The 22,629-nt window shown below is 40.5% G+C and overlaps 3 protein-coding genes across 22 annotated transcripts; 1 reads left to right on the top strand and 2 right to left on the bottom strand.

Annotated features, from left to right (window-relative positions):
* The first annotated feature begins 1,747 nt into the window (after nt 1-1,747).
* Nucleotides 1,748-5,279, top strand: LOC113033689 (intracellular hyaluronan-binding protein 4-like). The gene is made up of 9 exons (XM_026187734.2): nt 1,748-1,901; nt 1,993-2,230; nt 2,692-2,824; nt 3,316-3,456; nt 3,542-3,613; nt 3,705-3,779; nt 4,084-4,255; nt 4,737-4,916; nt 5,105-5,279. Exons 2-9 carry the CDS (start codon nt 1,999-2,001, stop codon nt 5,171-5,173), a joined length of 1,074 nt encoding a protein of 357 aa, XP_026043519.1. The 5' UTR covers nt 1,748-1,901; nt 1,993-1,998; the 3' UTR covers nt 5,174-5,279.
* Nucleotides 5,280-5,608: 329 nt separating this feature from the next.
* cdc14b (cell division cycle 14B) lies at nt 5,609-17,727 on the bottom strand. 19 transcript variants are annotated; one of them, XM_080309284.1, is made up of 17 exons: nt 17,167-17,280; nt 16,180-16,301; nt 15,936-16,026; nt 15,301-15,376; nt 14,771-14,863; nt 14,570-14,646; nt 13,619-13,685; nt 13,384-13,534; nt 13,068-13,298; nt 12,826-12,964; nt 12,417-12,582; nt 12,242-12,339; nt 8,514-8,561; nt 8,296-8,421; nt 7,680-7,848; nt 6,700-6,765; nt 5,609-6,605 (listed from the first exon to the last, which is right to left on the bottom strand). In XM_080309284.1, exons 2-16 carry the CDS (start codon nt 16,244-16,246, stop codon nt 6,742-6,744), a joined length of 1,623 nt encoding a protein of 540 aa, XP_080165410.1. In that variant the 5' UTR covers nt 16,247-16,301; nt 17,167-17,280; the 3' UTR covers nt 5,609-6,605; nt 6,700-6,741. The 19 variants fall into 19 exon arrangements, 14 of the variants coding, with proteins under 14 accessions (XP_080165410.1, XP_026042140.1, XP_026042142.2 ...); XM_026186355.2 differs by lacking the exon at nt 16,180-16,301 and having other exon boundaries at nt 17,167-17,727; XM_026186357.2 differs by lacking the exon at nt 17,167-17,280 and having other exon boundaries at nt 16,180-16,468.
* On the bottom strand, nt 17,672-21,283 carry prxl2c (peroxiredoxin like 2C). Of its 2 annotated transcripts, XM_026186365.2 has the most exons (6): nt 20,998-21,281; nt 20,627-20,695; nt 20,407-20,460; nt 19,231-19,336; nt 19,007-19,141; nt 17,672-18,902 (listed from the first exon to the last, which is right to left on the bottom strand). In XM_026186365.2, the coding sequence occupies exons 1-6, from the start codon at nt 21,178-21,180 to the stop codon at nt 18,772-18,774; spliced, it is 678 nt and encodes a 225-aa protein (XP_026042150.1). In that variant the 5' UTR covers nt 21,181-21,281; the 3' UTR covers nt 17,672-18,771. The 2 variants fall into 2 exon arrangements, with proteins under 2 accessions (XP_026042150.1, XP_026042151.1); XM_026186366.2 differs by lacking the exon at nt 20,407-20,460 and having other exon boundaries at nt 20,998-21,283.
* Nucleotides 21,284-22,629: the final 1,346 nt, after the last annotated feature.

Here is a 22,629-nt window from a genome sequence, read left to right as displayed (position 1 = left end):
AAAAATGATTGAGACAGTGCTTTAATGGGATATCGCTCAGATTCTCATGTGTAGCTTAGTGCAGCATGGACTAGGCATGCTTTCTTAACATTTTGTTTATGCAAAAGTATGACGAATGGACTTTTCTAGAACATTGCGTGCAATACACTGTTTTCACACAGTGCAGTGGCTGACACTGTTGCAAGAAGGTCCTGAGTTTGAATGCTGTCTGGGGCCTTTCCATGTGTAGTTTGCATGTTCTCTGGCTTTCTCCTACAGTCCAAAGATAGGCATGGTGTGATTCTAAATCGACTGTGTCTATGTGTTATCTCTGCAAAAGACTGACACTGTGACAGGCTCCAGCCTCCCAGCAACCCTGAAATGCATAAGTGGAGGAAAACAGATGGATTGAATCTTTGGAGACTTGAGAAACCTTTCATAAACATTGTAACTCTATGCAAATGTTCCCCAAGTCTGTTCTGAAGGTTGCATTGTGAGCAATCTTTAAAAGTCAACTTTAAAGAACCCAGAACTCCAGTCTTTTTTGTGAAGTTTTGTGATAACTGTCAGGGAACATTTAGGGAACAGTCACAGGAGTTTCTGCAAGGAGTAGATCCCTATATAACCTGGGAAAGTTTTTTTTCTGGTAAAGCTGTGGATTGGCCACCATTTGCTACTAGTTACAAAAACTTATATACTAATGTAACAAATGCCATTACTAGCTACTTGGGCCAGAGGCAATTGCTGACAGTTATGTAGCAAAAATACAAGAAAATGTGAAGATTGACATTATTTCTTATAATGTCAGTTGAATTACAAAAAAACCCTGCTTTGTGACTGACCTAATGGTAGGCCTAATAAGCAACATTTACAATAGTATACATACAATAGTGGCACACTTCTAAGCTATGTATCCAGGAAGCTAAAAATAAAAGAATAAAAACGAGTATGGCTTCTCTAAGTAAATATCTATCAAGTAGATTGAAAACGCAAAACAAAACAAAAAAACTTCGGTAAATGTTATTTGAAGCTTTCACAAAAATCGTTGAAGAATCCCGACTGTTCTTCAGAGGTTACACAACCTTCAGCCTGGTTGTTGGGCTGCGGTATGGATGTTTATTGATGCTGCTGTTTGGCTTTGATTAAGTTAGCTACTTTGGTACACCCCAGGCCTTCCTGAGGTTTGGCTACAATAATCAAATTACTGTTAGACCTGACAGGCAATACTGCCTACCTGCCTTGGAGGGAAACAGACACTGCCAGGTAGATAACAAACAGGCCTACAACAAAAGGAAAAGGGAAACACTTGACTTGCTTGCACAGTAACAAGACGTCGCTGTGCGAGTCAACTCGTTAACAAGCCAGTATACTACTAAGCTACCTAACTAGTGTCAACCCCCCCAAAAAAGTAGGACCTTTACCTGACATTTATGCTAATGTTACTAGGTCTAAGCTACAGTCCATAATTACCCGAACATTATCGGTTAATGTTAGCTAACTGTAGATTAAAACCATTTTATACGTTTATTGAAGTTAATGCGCTTCATTAATTAAAGTGAACTGTAATGAAAGCTCACAAAATGGATAATATTTCCATATGTAAATTTGTCTTAAATGTTTATCTTTGTTTTTCGAATGCTTTTTGAGGGTTAGCGCCCCTTTAACTTCAGCCCCTGTGCCAGTTCCGACTCGTAGGCCTCCAGCCTGACTAAGCACAGAACCATCTCTGGCAGAGGAGCTGAGCCAAGCCTTTGCAATGCAGACTGTTGATGAGCACGTGGGCGTGGTGTCGCTTGCATCCACACGTGCAAACATTTATTTAAAAGTGTGCCGAAATATGCTGGAGGCATTTGTTGGATGTTTACTGGGGCAGCATAGTTCCGACCGTCACAGCTCTTTTGTTCTAGCTGAGCTGGAAAACGGTGCTTATCTTTATTGTCTGATACTTGAAAGCTGTTTGATCATCTCGAGGAGGTAATTATTTAAACTGTTTTTTTTATTCATCATTAACAGGCTAACATGCTGCCGGACGCCTACGGGTGTGCTGTGGCGAACAGGTTCGGGAATCTTCTGGATGATGACACGGATCCTTTCGACTTGATCAACGAAGTGGAATCAGAAAAGACGAAGAAGAAAAAGAAGAAGAAGGAAGAGGAGGAGAAGAAAGCAAAGCAGAAAAAACCTGGTCAGAAGGAGTCCCAAAAGGACCGACGCCTCCCTATGGCCCTGGATGTTCAAGAGCCGGTTCCAGGTAAGTACTGCGACACACTGCACAAATCCAAACGATTCTGGCAGCTGCTGGGGTTTCCAGACGGGGTAGTCCAGCCAAGAGTGGCCAGTTTGCCTGAGCTTTGTCAGCTGGTAAAAATGCGTGGTCAGCGAGGTGCACATGTGCATGCTGTCAGAGGTGGTTATATCCCCACTATCCTCTGTGCAGAAATCTGGGTCAAAGTGACGCTTGTCTAATTTTATAGATAATTCCAGAGGACATTTAAGTACATAGATTCAGCTATTGGACTGAACCTAAAAAATGGATTGGAAAGAGGAAAGCATGTTAAATTGTTGTTTTCCTCCTGTAAATGTAAGCTCAGTGAGGTTTGAGAGCATAAGTCTGATACTGAGAATTGCATTCAGAAACATAGTTTTCCCCAAATAGTGATTGCTACCTTATGACTCAGTTCAGTACGTTACCATCTCGCTTTCTCCCTTCAGTCCGTAGGCAGCTGCCACGTCCTGCACCTGTGTCTGAGAGTGAGGAGGGCAGAGAAGAAGCCCAGAAGAAAGCTGCTGCTGGGCAGCGTAGGGCCAACCAAGAGGAACCCCCACAGGAGTTTTCAGTTTCTAGGTTTGCATTCCATGCTTAATAAAAATATCTTTATTTAACTGATGTCATATAAAAGATGACATACCCAGTCTTGATTAGTGTTTCAGCATATGCTTGCATACATAAACATTATTTCATACACTCTTACAGGAGCTTTTGTTGATTAAAAGCTCTCCTAATATTTAATGTCACCCAACAATGTCTAATTATACTATGGAAGCTTGTTTCTGCAACTATGGGGGGGGGAAACAAAGCATTTGTTTGCCAACCAAATTGAAATTTCAGGTTATAGCTTACCAATTCAGACTTCTGAGAAAAGAATTCTAAATTAAGAAAACTACATTTTAAGTTGAGATGCTAACCCAAAATTTGGACTTACTGATTGCAATAAACCCCTACCCCACCCCCTCCCATGGCATAAACAAGCTTTCCTAGGATACTGCTGTCAGCTGGGTTTGAAATGTGGATGTTGTCACATGAATAAACTGAGTTTTAATCTTCTTTTTTGGCAGGCCTTCCTATAATTCAGACTTTGATCTCAGAGGCAAAGGGGGGATCAAAGGTAGGAGAGCAGGAAGAGCTGGAGGAAATGCAAGGAACCCGGACTACTTTATTCTGAGGGGCAAGAGGGAATACGATCGGCACAATGGAACGTAAGTCTTTGTAAAAATGCCGCTTGTCCCTGATTTTCCTCTGTCTCGTAACTGTGTACTGATGATCATTTTGTCTTAATTGCAGAGGTATACCTCCTGACGATAAGAGAGGAGGAAGAGGAGCTTGGAACTGGGGCTCTGTTGAAGAAGCTGCAAGGTAAGTGGGTAGTTGATAAACATGAAAATGACAACATTTTAATTCTTGCAGAGAATAGAGGTTCTGTTTGTTCATGTCCGTTTTTGTACAGTGAATTCATGGATGGGACATCTCCAATCAAATCTGAGGACTCCCAGATAACTGTAGAGGAAGACAATCCGAATCAGTGAGTGAAATGCACAAATATCCTTTCTTAAATTTACATCTGTAACACCGTGACTTATTTAGAAGTGACGGTGGTCTTGTTTAGCATCTGTGCAATGAAAATAGAGGAAAATCTACAATTTAAAAAAACAAAAACACATTCAACAGTGTGCTAGATAAAATGTTCTGTGACGAGCTTTAATTGATGGGGAAATTTGGGATGTCTGTACTTGGCAGTCGCACATGAGAATTGTCATTTGCAGGAAGTGGGAATAGGGAAAAAAAGAAATGGAAGATGATTTATTTGTTTTCAAATGATAAAATAGAGCAACGGAGGAGGAGGGAGAGATGTTAGTCCAGGTTGCTATGGAGATGACCCTGGATGAATGGAAGGCCATGCAGGAGATGAGTCGTCCCAAAGCAGAATTTAATATCCGCAAAGCAGAAGGCAAGATTCCCTCCAAAGCCAAGGTCATCCACGAGTCAAAGCATGTGGAGGTGAGCGTGGAAGATGAACTCTGGAGGCTATATGGGTTGGTTTTTGTTTTTTGTTTCCCCCATTTTGTTTTTATGAATAATTTCTGCAGTTTCTCAGAGTAACTAAAAATCGTGTGTGTGATGCAACATTACTGCAACATAGGCCACCGGCAGTTGTGTAAGTTTGTGCACCCTCAGTTGTGGCTCCTTAGGGGCTAGTTCATCTTGGCTGCTAATGAGGTTAATTTGAGATGAACTGTAACATGTGTTGACATGCCTGTGCATATTCGGGTAGTTTCTTGACTGTGCAGCAAAGCAAGCCATTAATAAATTCAACGAGACAGAATATCTATTGCCGAATAATCAAAGACTGAGTAATAATCAAAATATCTATGATGTTTTTACTAACATAAAAAAAGCAAATGCTATAAAAATAGTTTAGTTTTCTGTTCAAATAGTACTCTTGCCTTCTGTATATTTAGTGTTTGCTTCCAATTTCTAGACCATCAAGGTAAATATGGAAGATGAAGGAAACTTCCTTCGCAGGTCTGTGAATGATATCACCTCCCTCTTGGACATCAATTTCGGGAGCCTTGGACGTCCCACTCGTGGTGGCCGAGGAAGAGGAGCACGTGGTTGTCCTAGCAGGCGCCCAGAGAGTGTCAAACCGATATTGGAGAGGGTATGTCTGTATTTGGGTACAGAATTTGGGACAGCGCTGAAATGCTCCAACCTTTCATATAGCTTTTATTGACAATTGTGCATTTGAGGTTTATTTACTTTCTGAAGGGTAAGAGGGGTACTCGTATTTGTGTGCCCAGAGCACAGTTAGCATATTGTTTTATGAATGACGTGGTTTTTCCCTATTAGGCGGAGGATGATCTGGCACCTAACCCAGATGACCCAGAAGACTTCCCAGCACTATCAGCAGGGAGATAACTGAGTAAAACCTCATCTCCTGATGTGACACATTTATTGTTTTTGAGGTTTTGGGTTCAATTGCACGGAATACACTGTTCAATAAATAATTATTTTGCAAGGTTAACTTTTTGTTTTGAACGCATCACTGAGGATTTAAACTCATTTTTCTTGGCAGCTGGTTGACAGGTCTTCAAATAACTTTCGCATGGGACAGTATTGTGGAAGTAGAGCCAAAGAGTCAGGCATGAGACTGCTCTAAACACCCAGCCTTCTTTTTGTATAATGGAGGATATTCTTAATATGGTCTTACAGCTGAGCACAGCATCTCCACCTACCTGCTTCTCTTTCCAACTGTTAGCAAGGGGCACCCAGTCTGGGGGTTTAAAAAAGGATCTGGGAACAACCATAATAATTGTGCTTAAAACATGTAATGAAAGGACTAAGCCAGAGACATACTTGGGTATACATTTATTAAAAAGTATGATTCTATGTGCTTCAAGCAAATGTCTTCCATGGATTATGAAGGTGAGTTAGACCAGGCCCCGTTAGGACCACCCACTCATTTATAGGATGATCTAACAGTACAAAATATTTACAAAATACAGAGTATATCAAATGTTGACATATTTACAGTTTAAGTACAGGAGCTGAAAAGCTTCACAAGTAAGAGACATCAGATATTCAATAGAGGTACAAATGCACATGTCGCCTTGTAATCGGAAGGTTGAGAGTTCGAGCCCCGGCTTGGACAGTCTCTGTCGTTGTCCTTGGGCAAGACACTTCACCCGTTGCCTACTGGTGGTGGTCAGAGGGCCCGGTGGCGCCAGTGTCCGGCAGCCTCGCCTCTGTCAGTGCGCCCCAGGGTGGCTGTGGCTACAATGTAGCTTGCCATCACCAGTGTGTGAATGGGTGGATGACTGAATGTGTAAAGCACTTTGGGGTCCTTAGGGACTAGAAAAGCGCTATACAAATACAGGCCATTTACCATTTTGTGATGGAATTACTGCCAATAGACTTAACTATGTCCATGGCAAACACACAATGCAAGGCCCAAGATCAGGGACTCGGGACAAATTAAAGGCCAATTCTATCAAATACTTCCCACCATGAACCCTTATCAGAATAAGTTCTGCACAGTGCTCATTTTGGAGGAAAACTCCTGGATCCACACATTCATACAATGATTCGATCTGATGCTGCTACTGCATGCTTCAGTTAAGTAGAAACAACCAGGCAATGATTAAAACTAGCAGTTCAGTTCATGATTCTATGTTTAAAAAGAGTCCTATGGATAAAATGGCTTGTAATCATAAAATTTTGAATGAAGTATTTGTGGTGTTTCTGTAACGTCTCTTCTCCCCACGTCAGCTGTATAGAAGGTAATGTATCAGATTTTCCAGATCCACAGGCTCACCGCAGTAGAGGAGCTCTAGGTTTGGGTATGGAGTGACTACAAAGAAGAAGGGGGAAAAATAGAGTTATTTAAGATTAAATCATTACAATACTAGAGTAAATGCAAGACAGAAAAGTGAAGCGGTAGATACCATAGCCTGGAAAACCTAATGGATTGCAAAGAGCTGCGAGCTTTACATCCTCTGGAGACGGTACGTCTGTTGCATATATGAAACGTAAAAGGAGGAAAAGAAGGGAGGTGAACATTAAAGATTGGCTCAAGAAAAGAATGCACACATGGCTACAGAGTGGTAACAACAGGCCAAAGGCAGAGTGAAGTGAGGCGCACAAAGTCTAGAGAAGCTATAGCCAGCCATACTCTCAAACAAACTGTTCTCAGAGAACATGCAGGGAAAATGTTTGAATGAAGCAGCAGGGGGATTGTGCCAAGTGGAATTTAATTTGGCATCCTGATAGTGGTACATATGCACCATCAGATTTACTACATGTTAGACCTGGACAATATCCAGTTATATATAAAGGTTAGTTCATCTGAGTAAAGAATCTGAGCTGGGTTGCACCTTCATCAAATTCATAAAACAATATTTATTAATAGTATTTAGTTTCTCTATGTAAACCTCATTAGCCTTCTGTCATGATGAAAAAAATGCAAATTTCTCTACACTGAAAGGATCTGCAGTACCATTTTGTTTTACTTAATGCTTAAATTAACTGAATAATTAAATTCAATGAAAGTATTCACCTGTTTATAATTAATCCATTCCTTCATTTAAAAAAATGCATTCAAATGCTTCCACTTTTACCTAAACTGTAAGATCTTAACTGTTGTTGGTGGAAACAGTCTTTTTTTTTCAAGAAACATTTTTTGAATGAATCACAGGTTTTGTTTCAGTAGGCGATGCAGCCCAGCCTAGGAACATCATGTGATTATGGCACAACCCCTTTTTTTGAAAACTGAAGTGAAACGACGTGTATTCCAAGCCTCTGAAATTTTTGCTGAATTTGCACAGGCACTAAAGATCATATCTCTTTTTGCATATTGCAATTTTTGGCTCCTGTGCAAATGCAGTCCAAATCTCCACTTGGCTTGTGAAGATCTAAGGAAGCTTGCCTGTAGATGGACCTGTCCCATGCTTAAGCTGATGGGAGAGCCTAAGTTGGTTGTGACACTGGCTGTCTGTCTATGGCTGTCACATGGTTCACAACACATTGGGTCTTTGCCACCAGCCACGACATGCAAGTTGCCTAGGGACCTGACCAGTCTGGTGTTGCACAGGGAGCTGGTAGAGAAAAGGGAAGCTGTTAATGTACTCAGCAAGCACTCATGAGTGGCTATAGCCTCTCTATTTTTGGTTTTTTTTTTTCAGTTTCAATGGTACATAGAGGAATTAAAATACAAAGCATGTATTATTATTACAACAGTACAATTTCACATGTAATGACTGAAGTTAAAAATACAACCTACAGACTGCTTTAAACACGCATTATTTATAATGGCCAGCAGGGGGCAACTAGGTAAACACTTTCATATTGAATATACATGATGTCCTATCTGCAGATTATGGGTGATGTCAAATTGCAGCTGCAGCAATGTTTTCTGTCTAGTCTATGATCCAAACTGAAACATTGTTGACCTTTGTGGATAATTTTAACTGTATAACGTATGTAAAGTCTATCCGGGAAAGTCAGTTCGGGCAAATAAGTGTTATTTAAATTCTTCCACTGACCTTCCTCCTGTTCCATTGGCTGGAAGGGAGGTTCTGGTCCTTTTCCTGCTGTCTGACTGGTCAGATAGAGCCAATGGGCTAACACTTGTCTTACAGCTCTGAAAACTTGCCTGCAAGATGACTCCGCTGCAGAGGAGACATATTCATTAGTCTAAGCCCTGCTTTATGTCAGTATGTGTATGTAGGTGTGCATTTTGTGTGTACATTGTACACTTTACCTCAGGGACTGTGATGAGGATCTGGTGTGCATCTTATTCTCCTCTTGTCTGTGAAGACAAAGTAACATAGCAGTAAAAAATGTGAAACTTCATATGTATATGTAATGAACTACACTTCAGAGTGGATAGCAGGGGAAAGGTTTGCATGGTAATGAGAAAAAATGTTTTGTTTTTAATGTGACAGTTTTAGCCGTGTGAACAGAATATTATTGCATTCAGCAGCCAGGTAGGATTAGTAGAGCTAAGTTAAAGCGAGGAGGTGGCACTAAAACTTAAAGAGAGTCTTGATCTGTCTTAGTCATTTCCATCAGCAGCTCTTAATTGTCTGCCAATTTAACAGTTGGGAATAAGTCAACACAATAACCAGCAAAGCATGATGTGTAAAGGTGACGGGGTGATGGGAATGTTTATGGTACAAATCATCATGTACAAAAAATGCTGACAAGGTCAAGGCAGTAGCCTTTGATGTTTTAGATTTTTAAAAACTGGCTCTGCTCATTAGCTTTGACTTTACAGTATTTGCAGAAAGAATATAGGAACAGTAAGATGATTTTGAACAAATTTCTGATTCGGGTTGGGAATTAAAAAGAGACTGGGGGCTCACTTACAGCATTCTCAGTTAGAGCTCCAGAAGGAGGGGCAGGGCAGGTTTTGGGGGGGCTGACGGGCAGTAGAACTCATTGAAATCCTAACCCGTCTATACAGAAATGCAGGATGGAAGAAGGGAAGCCATACACAATCCACCACAGGGCAAGGCTACACAGGGAGGAGAGCAGCATGGCTACCAGCCATCTGAAAGGAGGACAAATCCAACAACAAGAGCAAATGGAAAAAAAGGGGGGAAAAAGGAAGGAGAGACAAGAGACGTCTGGGCAGGACATAAAGCCTCTGATGTTGTGCTTTTCCACTGGGACTGGATTAGATGAATCACCTTTTGTAGAGCCTTTCATCCAACAGTGCCAAACAGCATATTTTTGTTCATCACTTGCTCTGTTGTATAAGCAGTCAGCCATAAAGAACCCAACTAATGTAGGAAGTTTAAAGTAGGTTAACTTACTTGAGGAAAACAACAACAACTTTATTTTACTTAAGTTCTACATATTTATAATAAATATAGGAGTGAGTTTTTTTGTATCGTAAGCTCCTCAAAAGTACTTGAAAATAAAACACGATTCTAGGAAAAAAAAGAACCCCAGGCAGCATTTACAGACATTAAATAGATAACAGTATCCCTGGTACTGAAATTGTAGTGATTGATATAAGCCTGCCAATGAAGGAGATGGGCTCTGTTTAACAGAAACATCTAAAAATAGTCAGATCCTACAAGAATTAAGCACCCATTTCTAAACTCTGTCCCACACTTTTAATAGAAGCTAACAGAGATGGACTCCTGCAAGAGTAAACAAAGCTCAGATGGTATGCATACACTGATCCAGTCACAAGAGCAATGGAAAAACAACAGGCAACTGACAATGATCCCAGCCCAGCATTAAGTACATGTTAGACACAAACACAGAGGCATGTGCATGCGTGCATGTCCAAGGGTTTCATGCCTGTTGCCATGCGTGAAGAGGCAGAAAAGTGAAGAAGTTCTGACAGTCATCGTTCTAATCGTCCCTGGAGTTTAACATGCATATTGGTGTTGCATAATAAACCAAACAGTGGAGCCAGATGGTGATGCTCAGCTGGAAATGGAGCATTAGATGTGTAGCAATGCATTCCCTGCAGCAGCATATGGCCTGTAGTGCAAGCAAATCTCCCTTCAGCCTCAACTCTCTGTTTTCGTGCAACTACCTAGCCCATAGCCCCTAGCCCACAATGTTTTTCTAATGCTTTATGTGATAACGAGGATCTGGAGGATTTTACTATCCAAATAACAGAATTTAAAGACACTAATTAAACTCACAAAACACTCGAAATCATAGCTTAGTCCAGTACCAAAGAACTACTGCCAATTTACACCTAAACATTAATGAATCAGCTGGCAAATTCACTACTTTACCAAGCAATGAGGAATTACGTACTGCAGATGAGAACAAGGTCAAAGCTTCCCTGATTCAGACTTTATCTTGATGTGAGCCAAGTCAGTCGTGCAAGCAAAGCAATAAAACATTGAATTCAACTAATCCCGATCTTATTTAAAACCGTGATTGGTTGAATAATTGGTGCTGTTAACTTGAGAGCTTTTATTGTGACTCAGAGGATACCACAGATATGCCTTGATATCAAAGCAGAACAGCTCGGTGTGTCCATGAGGCAGATAATGAAAGGCGTGTAAATGTAATGCATCCACTAAGTGCATAACCTCTTCACACCAGTCATCAAAAGAAAAGAAAAGGAAGAGAGAGAAAAAAAAAAAAGGACAACTTCAAATCTGTCACACCATTCGCTGGCTTACCAATATATATTTTTTTAAACAGGAAGAGGATGTCGGCTAGAAAGGAACTGACGTGCACTTACCTCCAACGTACAAAACCTCACATCCTCTCTCTGTTTTTCCTCTCCCCAACTCTTTCTCTGCCTCTCTCTGCTATCTTTTGAACGGCAGGCAACACATCGGCCACACCGTGCCCATGAGGCTGCAGCAGAACACTACCACCTGCCTGACATGGGACAACAAAAGCCAAAGCCATATGGGTACATTGGCAGAGGCCGGTCAACCATACTCTGCCATACTGACCAACCTTCCACAGCTTTGAATTATATGGACACAAATGATGTGGACTTGGGCAGAAAAACAACAATAGAGGAAATTTTAATAATCTTTTAATGACGTTGTTGTTCAGTAGAGGGTTAGGTTTTGCACTTTAGCACCCCCCACTGGCATAGAGCGGGAAGCTCACGTCATAGTTGTCCAAATACGGCTGATCGTTTCTTTTTTTCCTTTCTTTCTTCTTTTTTCAAAGAATTAGAAAAGCTAATCAATATTTGTTGTCTCAGCTACAAAGTTTATCTATAGAAAAACTTTCTGTTGACTTGAATGAGTGACCTAATTACACTGATTTCATGATAACCTAGTGACAGATAAGCTTTATATTGACTTGGCTTACATATGCTTTTGTCCAAACTGAACTTTTTTAAGCTTCTGACCAAAGAACACAGCTTACACACCATCAGCACTTTAGCAAAAGATTTTCATAGAGCTATCATCTTTAGCTTCCACATTGTTCATGCCTTTCTAAATTCAACCCACAAAACAGTTTTTCCTGGAAAAGTGTATATCAGATAACTAAAATCCAACCCTGCAAACAACTGTGTCACTTTGAGCCTAAGTATCTGGGCTACCACTTTCTCATCTTATTGTTTATCCTCACTGATTACACATGGTAATAGGATGACTTTATTATACTCTATCCGTATGAGATGAAATTTGAAAAAAGAAACATGGTTATTAAAATAATGCAGATATTCCAAATGGTTTAAAGTACAGTATTAGGATGAAATTGTATGGCATGGTTAAATGAAGGCAGCCCTGCCAAATCCTCAAACCCGACTCCCAAAGCGGACTACCTGGAAGAAGTTACTGAGGAAGACAGAAAGCTTACCCAACGAAATGATAAATGTAACCAAAGAAATCCTACATGGTCACTTCCTGGTCATCTTTTTTATGCTTTGAAAAACACTACTGTATACATGTAATGATCCAAGGGACTGATTCGCTCATTTTACTGTACTACAGCACAATGGTGTGATGCATGATGAGGCTTGCAGGCTGCCTGGATACTTACGATAGTGAACCCGAAGATGATCTGGCCTGCCTCTTGCTCTTAAGAGCTCGTAATTTATCACCCTGTGTTAGGCCATTTCTCTCCTCTTCATCATTGTACTGCAAAAAAAAGAGAAAAACAATGAGCAGAATGAATTATTAGAATGAAAGACTTAAGACTTTAGTTTCAAACTCACCATTTCCATCTCTTCTTTCTTGGATCCTCTGTTCTTGTTGCTCCCATTGATGGTTATGTCATCCACTCCAGATAGGATCCTGGTTACAGCCATCTTACCATTCTCACGTTCATTCAGCATCTTCTCGCGGAAAACATCTCCTTCTGCCCACAGACTGTTCTGCTTCCTGATACACAAACCACACAATGATTTTCTTGCCAAACCAAAAATCACATGACTTTAAGATTTTTCATCATCTAATAATTTGTTGCCTGAAACAGTGTTGTTTCAAACCACAGCTATAAAACTTAAACTGTGGTTAATTTATCCAGTTTAATCTCAGATATGTATCAATACAAAATACTTTGAAAGTATTTAAAGATTTTTTAAAATGTGACATTTTGAAAGTCCTGCTCTAGTGAACACTTACTCTTCAACAAAGTTCTGCTGAGGTCCAATGATGGACCCTGGTCGGCAGATCCGTATCCAAGCGATGGCCTCTGCTGCAGTTAGGCGGTAATGTTTCATCATATAGCAGGCAATCAGAGTACCAGTCCTTCCTAGCCCAGCTAAAACAAAAGAAAAGTAGTGTGCATTGAAATTGTGCCGTAAACAGGAAACCGAGCAAGGTTTATGTAGCTACAAGTACGTCTTGCACCAAAAAAAACCTACCTTTACAGTGGACTGCAATGGCTCCTTCAGCGTTCTCACAGATGTTGAGAAACGTCCTAACAATAGAATCATTCGGTGTGCTTCCATCCACAAAGAAGAGGTCCTGATGTTCAAACCCAGAGTCTGTAAAACGTCGGGCATCATACATCTTCTTGTTGAGTCTGATGATGGTAGTGATGTTGTGCTTCCTGAAGTATGGGATGTAGGCCTCAGGAGCGTGCAAAGGGTACCCTAAAATAAGAAAGGAAAACATTCTTGTGAGTTCAGGATGTGTTAAAATGTGGTGAGACATAGTCCTGTAATGTACTTTAATTACCATTCTCTATTTTGCTTTTTGGATGCGGTCCACTGAATGCAAGGAACTTTCCTGGAATGATCCAGTTCAAGTCTCCATTTTCTGCTCTCTCATAGTGCTCATATTCTTCCACATCAAAGTTAGAGAAGTCGAGCCAGCCATAATGCAAAGCCTAGCGGAGCGTTGAATTGAAAGTCATTTTGTTAGGGTGTGTTAATACAACAAAGAAAAGGAATTCATTCTTTAAATGACATACTTTGTGCACACCACGAAGACAGTCTAGGATGTTCAGATTGTACATGCAGGTTCCAAATGAAGCATCTCTGTAAAATATAAAACATATTTAAGGTTCTGCACAACATACATGGGATTTCATATTCATTTAAACACTGAATATGATATCACTTCTTCTTATTCTGAACTCTTTCTCTCTTTCCCTCTCAAAAAGCATGTGTGACCCCTCCTCTTAAAGGTCCCGGTCATAATTCTGATGAGCCACAGTAGCATTGTGCTTTAATCTTGTGTTGTAGTTGGGGCTAAACAGTGCTCCAATATTTAATTTGCTGTGCAATTTCATTGAGGTATGTTAAAGTGGACCTATTATGATTTCAAATTTTCTGTTAAACACATGTTGTTACAATGGTGGATGCTTATATTAAACAATGTCTGCAGGAAACCTATGTGAATTTAAGCTTCTGACTGCTCTATAACCTTGGTTTCCAATATGTTTTACTTCTTTTTGGATAGTTATAATGATATGATAACATGCTTTTGAGGTAAGCCAATCAGAAGAAATTTAGCTCAAAGGCGGAGCTAAAATTAGCTAAATTTTTTTACAAGCTTGCACCAATGTCCGCTATTTATAACTAAGTGTTATTTTAATTTGTGAATGGTGCAGAGAAACTCTAGTAAAGTCCAGTAAGAGAAACCTGGAACTGGAAATTTAGCTTAATAGGTCCCCTTTAAGAAAAAACAATAACTAGAATAGAAATTAATCTATTATCATTTTCCTTTAATCAGTATAGTTTAACCCTCCCACCCAGCTCCTCTTATCACTTAACAGTCTCCTTGATTAATGAAGAGAGGCTGAAACCAGAAACTTATACTTTCAGTCAGAGACACTTGAAAATCAAATTAAAATGCGAATGGCAGTTAAAACTGTTATTATTAAATTAGTCTGAGTAAAAATTGTGTTGCAAACTGTTACCTGAATGGAATATATGATGAATTTCTTGACATCAGCAGACTGTAGGCCTCCTCTGGCAACATATTTAGATGCATTACCTATAAATACAAATGTGCAATCAGCAAATGCCATATGTATTACATGCTAATATAATTTCTGTTACATTAGGCACAGCACAAGTCCATAAGTTATTTGTAATACACATGTTTGCAAACAACTTACTGCATATGAGCCTATTAGATAGGCAGCATTGGCTTGCTTCTTCTGATCTCCACATGTATAAAATATGATCTTCTTCCTTGAGAGTGTAATGGACTGCACAAATACATTAACAACATGAAATTACAGGTGATTCTTTATTTATTTGAGTGACAAAAAAAAATGATTACCTGTATAACTGAAAAATTATTCATTAGGTCTACCAAGGATCAACAAGCAAAGATATCTTAAATTGAAAAGGCTGGACAACCATCAATAAATCAATCATGCACAGGAGCTCAGCTGCCCCAGCCTGTGATCAGCATCTTTTCCAGCTCACATGCAAATACACGTAAACTGTCTCAGCACAAAGCAATAACGCAAACATGTTTGCACTATTAGGTACATAGATTAAACAATAAGACAGCTGACTGTATTACATAAAAGCCCAAACACTACTTTACTTTGTTTACCTACTGTAGGTATAAAAAGCTATTGATTGAACCCCCCCCCCCTTACAGGAACTGCAAATTAAGAGCATCAGTTTACTTTACCTTGAGCTTCTTTGTCAGCTTGCAGCAGAAGCGATAAAACATGGCCAGGTTAAGGGGACCAAAGTCCGCATAGAAGCTAAGAGAGGGAGAGAGAGAAAGCAGAGAACAAAGAGTGTGTCAGTGGCTATTTATGCAGCCAGCTATCATCTCTAGGGAAGTTTCACTAGACAGAATCGGCTACCCAAGATTCACACTGTAAAAACACTGACAGAGTAAAGGCTATATTTAGAAACATCATGGGTCAATCAGAACAGGACAAAAAGCTGCAAGCACCAGGTCTTTTTGTAACACTAGCATAAACTTTAAAAGGTCAGTCCTGTCCTAGTGAGCCATCCTTTAAAAGCCCTGATGTTGCTAAAATAGCAAGTAGTGGAACCTCTTCCACTGGCTTTGAAGTTGAATATCTTTTGCAATGCACCATGACATTGCGTAACATCACAGTAAGGGGCAAGTTATGTACACATCTACTCACACAAACCCTACTGTTAAAGATCAGCATTTGATAACATGAGGTGTGCCTATTTTATGGCACTCAGACCAAAAGGAGAGAAAGGAAGAAAGAAAGAAAGAAAGAAAGGGGACACACACGATATGGAAACTAGTAATCCAAGTAAGTGGTGAGTATGACTACTCACTTCTCATATGCCAGTTCTTCATCGATGCAGAAACAGTGTCTTTCAGCTGTGCTCTTGATCTTTTGCTGAAGTATGGCAAAATACAGTTGATCTGGAGGAACATGACAGGGGAAGAGGGAGGGGACAACATTAAAATAAAGGCAGTTACTTGTTTTTTGTCATGTAAACACATGCATGCTGCTGATTATTAAAAAAAACTCTCTTCGTCTAATACTTTTTAAAAGTATTTTTTCTCGCGACTTACCTTTGATGAACTCAATGCACACTGACGAAACATCGTCCGCGGTCATCTTGCAAACTGTTTTGAACATGACGTTTTTATACAGAAACACACGGGGTGACTTTCTTCACTGAGACTTTCGCATGCTAGGTAAAAAAAATAAAAATAAAACGCGAATAGTTAAGTTTAAAGTGGCAAAATGTAAATTTAAAAGGGATAAGGAAGGTTTCTTTAGTCTTTTAAAGTGGAGAAAGTCACTTGCCGAAGAGGGAAGGACGGAGAGTTTCGTGTCTAAGTGCGTACTCTGCTAAAAATGAGCTCTGCGCGACCCCTCCCCTGAGGCGGTTCTCGGGACGCTATTGGCTGCAAGAGATGCAGAGGACTACGTGATTGGTAGACAAACGCGTACGTCAGGCTCTGCCCCGCCTAGTTCAGTTTAAAGTTCTTGATATTAGACACATGATAGGCCCTGGGATCGTTGCCCAAGCGGTTGCTAGGACGATCTCTTAGCCAGTCAGATTTGTGATTTCTACTTCGACGAACCTCCCCTCTTTCAGCTCACCGAGGATGTGGGAACCAGGAAACGCCATAAAGATATGAAAATAAAACATAAATGGAACTGACAGTGGGTTGACTGTGATATTTATGACATTGATACAGCAAACCACCTCTAAGTATGCACTCGCACCTCACACCGACTTCATAAAACAAAAAGGTGCAACTCTGCCGCAATTCCCTGCTCTGAAATTAAATACCCGAGTAAAACTGCTCATTGTTGGAGGTTTCATGTGCACGGAGCTAAGGTAAATCGAGGCAAAACCCGCTGTAATAACATTAAAGGGACAGACGGTGTCGCCATGAGAGGACAAAAGCAGGGAAAAAAATCAAAGACGTTCACACACAATGGTCAGTGCACGACATTTTTGGGGGGGTTTCGCCTGTAGTGCGCGCTTTCGTGCATTTGCCAACTGTGCGCAAAGTTGACCGGGTGCATTCTGCAGACCCCCTTACCTGTTATCTCAATGTAAATATCAGAGTTTGGCTCCGCCTCTGAGCTGCTGTGAGCTGCACAGCGCTTTTTCCTCGACTCGGCTCGCCTCCTTTCGCTCTTGCGCTTCATTTTTTCTCCTCAGGGCTGCTGGACATTCCCGTGCAGCAGCGACAGACACCCCTGCGCTTCACAGTGCGGCGGCTTGTCCTCGTGTTGTCGACGCGCTAATATGTCATGTCTCGCCCCCGATGGTCTGCCTGTGTCTGCGTGCTTCCAGTTACCCGTTCCAACCTCTCTGGTGGTGACGTCTGTGAACAGGGGCAGGTTTCTGCTTTCTGAATCCCCTGCAAGTGACGTATCGGGATTAGATGTCCAATGCCCACCCTTCACCGTTCAGCTGCAGCAGCTGGTGCTGTACCAATAGATAACATATTGGAAATGTAGTCCTTGATGCCAGAGTTTTTCCTATTTGAATGCAACCGTGCTCTGGCCTTGCACTGTAGAGCATATATGGCCGCCAATAAATAACAAAAAAAATGTCTTTATTTACAATATAATAAACTTTGCAGATTGCAATGGGAATGTGACAAGGTAGTAAAATCAGTGCAACAGCTGCTATTCAGTCTTATCACTACAAAACAGGCACATAATTATACCACAAAACACACTGGAATATAAGGGTTTACTGCTGTTTCAGACCACAGACTGAAAACAGAGAAAATCCTCCTGCATCAAGAACAACCATCATCAGCTCTTGACATGTGATTGGAGACACTGGACAATGCCAGTAGTGCATTTTTTAATGAAACTGTACTATTTGCAAGGCCAGTGATTCTAACCTCTCCCAGGTTTTTGGTCATTTGGTCAGGTCAGTGTCTAGCCTTGAAATAAATAACATACTTGGGAATGCTGGGACTGAAATATTTGTTACGGATAAAACTCTTCTTGCTGCAATTTGTCTATCCTCAACAGTAATGTAACTTAACAGTAGACCACTGGGGGGGGGGAATCAATGTAATGATGAATCCAAGTTAGAGATTTCTGTCTGTAACATAATGGTGTATTTAAGAAGACAAACAGAACATAAATATTCAGTTCTGGGAGGGTTGTCTATAGAGTTGGACAAAGAGAATGACAAATTAGACGTGTTGTCTTATTTGTCAAAGTTTTGCAAGAACTTCTTGAAAACTATATAAGACTACAAAAAAAGAGTGTTGGCTGACATTGACTTTTTCCTCCACAGTCATTGGACCTCAGCCCTGCTAAACATTTAAAGGGGACACTGCAAAGGCCAAGCATTCACTGATTTCTCAAGAAGATATTTGGAACACTTTCAGATCATGCCAGGAAAACATGCCTTATCGGTTTTTGCACAAACTTGCCGCATGCACTTTCAGTTTGAGTGATGTTATTAAAGCCAAGACAGTTGAGGGAAGAGGAGAGAGGTGTGTGTTAAGCTGATAAAGTCATTGTAATGTACTATTTGTCAATCAAGTTGAGTTCAAATGCTCAACAGAAGCAACAGAAACTCATTTAGTTGTCTTAGAGTTTGAAGCTGATTGTATATACACTCCATGTGTGATTACAGCAGTGACGTGGGATGAAACTTTCAGGCAGGCACCTAACTAGATGTGAATGATTTTCGGCTTATCGCTGAAGTCAATCGTTTTCTGAGCTCCTGCAAGCTGAAGGAGCCAGTTGATGGGCATGTGGTCCAGGCGGTTCATGTCAAGATGGGAAAAATGGACTTTGGAGCCTGTAGAGAGGGAGAAAACAGTGAGTGTGAAGAAAAAAGATATAAGATATAATGCAGTGGCAACATTAACACATGACATTATATATAGAGAGAGACCAACTTACCAGGTCCTGCAATGATGGCTCCACCTTGTTGATGTAGGTCACCCTGAAAATCAAAGGCAGGACTAGTCATGGCTCTCCATATAGTCTTGATTTGGCCCATAAAAACGCCAGACTTCACATGGGGACTAGGCTGTGCTGAGTTCACAAACACAGATACAAAGACAAAGTTTCATTATCATCTCAAAATAAGCTTACTTATACACTCCAACAGTGTTTTTGCATACCAGAGTCTGTGAATGTCTCCTCTCTCTTCATCCCCAGCTTTTGGTAAATGCGCCTCTCTGGGTCCACATATATTTCATAAGGATACTCCGTGAGCAAGCAGAACGACTACATGACAGAACAAGTAGAAAGAGTACATTTGTCTGGAAAACTATAGTGCCTGCTGTGATATTTATATACACTCATCAGACACTGTAATAGGTACACCTTGCAAAAGTTAGACCTTAATTCTTTGTGGCATACATTCAACAGAGATTTTGGTTCATATTGAATTGATAGCATCACACAGTTGGTGCAGCTTTGATGGCTGCACATCCATCATGCCAAAGACGTTCTACTGGATTGCAGTAGTGGAAATTCTTATATAGTGAATAGTGAATTCTTTCTCTTGTTCCTTGAACTAGTTTTGATTATCTGAGCTTTTTGATGTGTAATCCTGCTGGAAATAGCCATCAGAAGATGCGAATACTGTAGTCAGAAAGGGATGGACGTGGTCAAGATCAATACTCGGGAAGGCTGCGGAGTTTAAAATCACACTCAATTGGTTCCAAGTGGCCCAAGGTGTACCAAGAAAATATGCCTTCCACCATTATACCACCAGCAGCCTGAACAGTTCAGAATCAATCCACACTTTCATTCTTTTTTTTACTTCAGATCCTATCATCTGAATGTAGAAGTAGAATTGGAGACTCATGAGACCAGAATGCTTTTTTTCAAACCTCTATTGCCCGATTTTGTTGAGCCTGTGCAAACTGCAGCCTCAGTTTCCTGTACTTAGCTGACAGGAGTGGCTCTAGGTGTGGTCTTTTGCATATTTTGGTTGTAACAAGTGGTTATTTCAGTTACTCGTGCCTTCTTATCAGCTCGAAGCAGTCTGGACATTCTCTTCTTACTTTTCACACAGACAACTGGTGCTCACTGGATATTTCCCCCTTTTTTTCTCGACCATTCTCTGTAAACCTTAGAGATGGCACTGTGGCAGAATTCCAATAGAGCGGCCACATGTCAAAACCAGACTCAATTAAATCACCTTTCTTCAAAACTTCAGCGAGTTGTTTTGACCATGTCTGCATGCATAAATGCACTGAGTTGCTGCCATGTGGTTGGCTGATCAGATATTTGCTTTAACAAGCAGCTGAACAAGTGTCCAGTGGGTGTATATATAACAAAATAATTACCTTTATGTGATGATAAGCGGACTGACCTATCACGACCAGTCTAATTTCAGCATCCTGCAACAACACACATGGAATTTTGGATTTCTCATGATCAATTATTTATGTTAATACTCATCAGACCTCCTATTGCTACAACTGAGCACCTTTGCTGCCAGTGTTGCAGCTGTGCTCTTTGTTTTGACAGCCTCTAGTGCAATGGTCCTTACTAAACAGAACTTACCTCCAGTACTTCTCTGGGTATTTTTCCCAAATCATCAGCATACTCTTTACAGCTGTAGCACAAGAAATTCTGCAGGGACACATATTACATAACATGTTAAAAGTCTGTAGTGATGAGAGAGATCACTGCATTTAAAAATTCACATCTTGCGCCATAACATTTATCCCTCTGTCTTCACCTATGAAGAACGATCTCTTCATTCGTCCATTTCCAACACACCACAGGAAATTCTTGGAGCATCTGGCCAGCTACACTTAGGCTCACCTACTTTGAAGCCTATCAAGACCCAGTTAAAAACGCAACTTAAGGTAGGGTGCCTATGCGAACCCATAACTCATCAGCAAAGTTAAGCCAAATGAAGTTTTCCCTACCCGCACAAAAATTATGACCGATTTCCTGTCTTGGTATAGGGTCTTGAACGGAAGAGAAACTCCATGCCGGTCGTAAATTAAACAGTCTTCGACGTCTCTGAGATTAATATCCACAAAACAGGTCACATTTTCCTGGCTTCCTTTAGTTACTTGTCGAGTTATTGGTGAAACTACTTCAGCCATTTTTTTTTCTCAGAGGATCCAGAATTCGCAGTGCTGCTATTTTGGGAGTTGCAATTCAGCCTGGAGGAGCTGGTGCCTGGAAAATTCACGCCCATATGCTCGCTCTCTCTCTCTCTCTCTCTCTCTCTCTCTCTCCAGGAGAACGAAGAGAGACGGCGAACACATATTCATTGGTTAAACATTGGTTAATATTATCTTAATCTCCGGATTTAGTTGTATAAATAAGGCAATACAAAACAGAAACTGACCGGTGCGTCAGTGCGCGCGCGCTCTGACTTCACAATAACAGTTAGGCAACATTTATTTATATATAGCCTATTTCAGCTCAGTGAACAACATTGCCATGGATATGAGGCCATTAAAAGCTATTGTTTACAGTGTAGTCGCTCAGATGCGAGAGCAGATACTCTAGCAGAAATTCCGCAAACACTTTTCAGAATAAACATGATGGGTCTTACAGTTGTGTTTCTATGGATTCCAGCCCATTATGGAATAATGGGGAATGAAATGGCAGACAGAGCGGCGAAGGAAGCCACAAGACATGGGACAGTTGACATGGCTGTTAGTTTTGGTCAAGCTGAAGTGAAGAGTATCATAAGGCAAGAAATGAGGAGTAGTTGGCAAAAGCAGTAGGAGGAGGAAAGGAGAGGACGATGGTTGTATACAATACAAAGGGGGGTAGGAGAAATGAGAACCACTGGAAGGAGCAGGAGAGAGGAGATGGTCATAGAGATTGAGATTTGGACATACTGGGTTAAATGCTACATTATTCTTGATTGGGAAACATAATACGGGGAAATGTGCCTTCTGTGGAGAAACAGAAACTATAGAGCATGTGATATTGCACTGTCTGAAATATCAGGTGGAGAGGAGACAATTAAACCAAAACCTCATTAATATGAATATGAAACTGGATCTGGTTGACCTATTGCAAAAGGATTCTGGAAGTAGGAGTTAACAGGCTTTATTTCGGGTTTTTAAAGCGGGAAGAGTGTTTGAAAGGCTTTGAGGTTTTTTGTTTGTTTGTTTGTTTGTTTGATTGTTTGTTTGTTTGTTTGTTTTGGGGGTGGGGGCGTCATTTCAGTCCACACTCCATACTAGTGGTGGCGGTAATGCACCAATCAGTTGTTTGCCAACCGCCAATAACATTTAAGAATAAGAAGAACATTGCCATGGGAATTTACAATGAAATACAGTTTGAACTTTACATCCAGATTATTATATATCTCTCTGTGTATATTAAATATATATAGAGTAGACATACTGTACAGTTCGGTACTGTAGAAAATTACATGTGCTATGTATATTGTCGTTAACAGTCTCTCATCTTGTGTTATGTTTATAAATTATAATTTTATGCCCTGATTCTCTCTCCCCAAAGTGTTTTTTTTAGCTCCTCGCAAGACCAAGTTGGCTGCAATATACTGTAGTTACTGCAGAAAACCCAGT

The sequence above is a fragment of the Astatotilapia calliptera genome, chromosome 12, assembly GCF_964374335.1.
Source record: "Astatotilapia calliptera chromosome 12, fAstCal68.1, whole genome shotgun sequence".
Classification (NCBI taxonomy): Eukaryota; Metazoa; Chordata; class Actinopteri; order Cichliformes; family Cichlidae; genus Astatotilapia; species Astatotilapia calliptera.
This window is presented reverse-complemented; position numbering and strand designations above follow the sequence as displayed.

What these genes read in the sequence shown, in the direction of transcription:
- LOC113033689 (XM_026187734.2), top strand. Translation starts at nt 1,999, where the DNA reads ATGCTGCCGGACGCCTACGGGTGTGCTGTGGCGAACAGGTTCGGGAAT. An exon ending in CAGGAGTTTTCAGTTTCTAG is followed by an intron (nt 2,825 to 3,315) that starts GTTTGCATTCCA and finishes CTTTTTTGGCAG; the next exon opens with GCCTTCCTATAATTCAGACT. An exon ending in TACGATCGGCACAATGGAAC is followed by an intron (nt 3,457 to 3,541) that starts GTAAGTCTTTGT and finishes TCTTAATTGCAG; the next exon opens with AGGTATACCTCCTGACGATA.
- prxl2c (XM_026186365.2), bottom strand. Translation starts at nt 21,180, where the DNA reads ATGGCTGAAGTAGTTTCACCAATAACTCGACAAGTAACTAAAGGAAGC. An exon ending in TACCCAGAGAAGTACTGGAG is followed by an intron (nt 20,461 to 20,626) that starts GTAAGTTCTGTT and finishes GTGTTGTTGCAG; the next exon opens with GATGCTGAAATTAGACTGGT. An exon ending in GGAGACATTCACAGACTCTG is followed by an intron (nt 19,142 to 19,230) that starts GTATGCAAAAAC and finishes TTGTGAACTCAG; the next exon opens with CACAGCCTAGTCCCCATGTG.
- cdc14b (XM_026186355.2), bottom strand. Translation starts at nt 17,275, where the DNA reads ATGAAGCGCAAGAGCGAAAGGAGGCGAGCCGAGTCGAGGAAAAAGCGC. An exon ending in ATCTAATAGGCTCATATGCA is followed by an intron (nt 14,647 to 14,770) that starts GTAAGTTGTTTG and finishes TTGTATTTATAG; the next exon opens with GTAATGCATCTAAATATGTT. An exon ending in TCATCATATATTCCATTCAG is followed by an intron (nt 13,686 to 14,569) that starts GTAACAGTTTGC and finishes TATATTTTACAG; the next exon opens with AGATGCTTCATTTGGAACCT.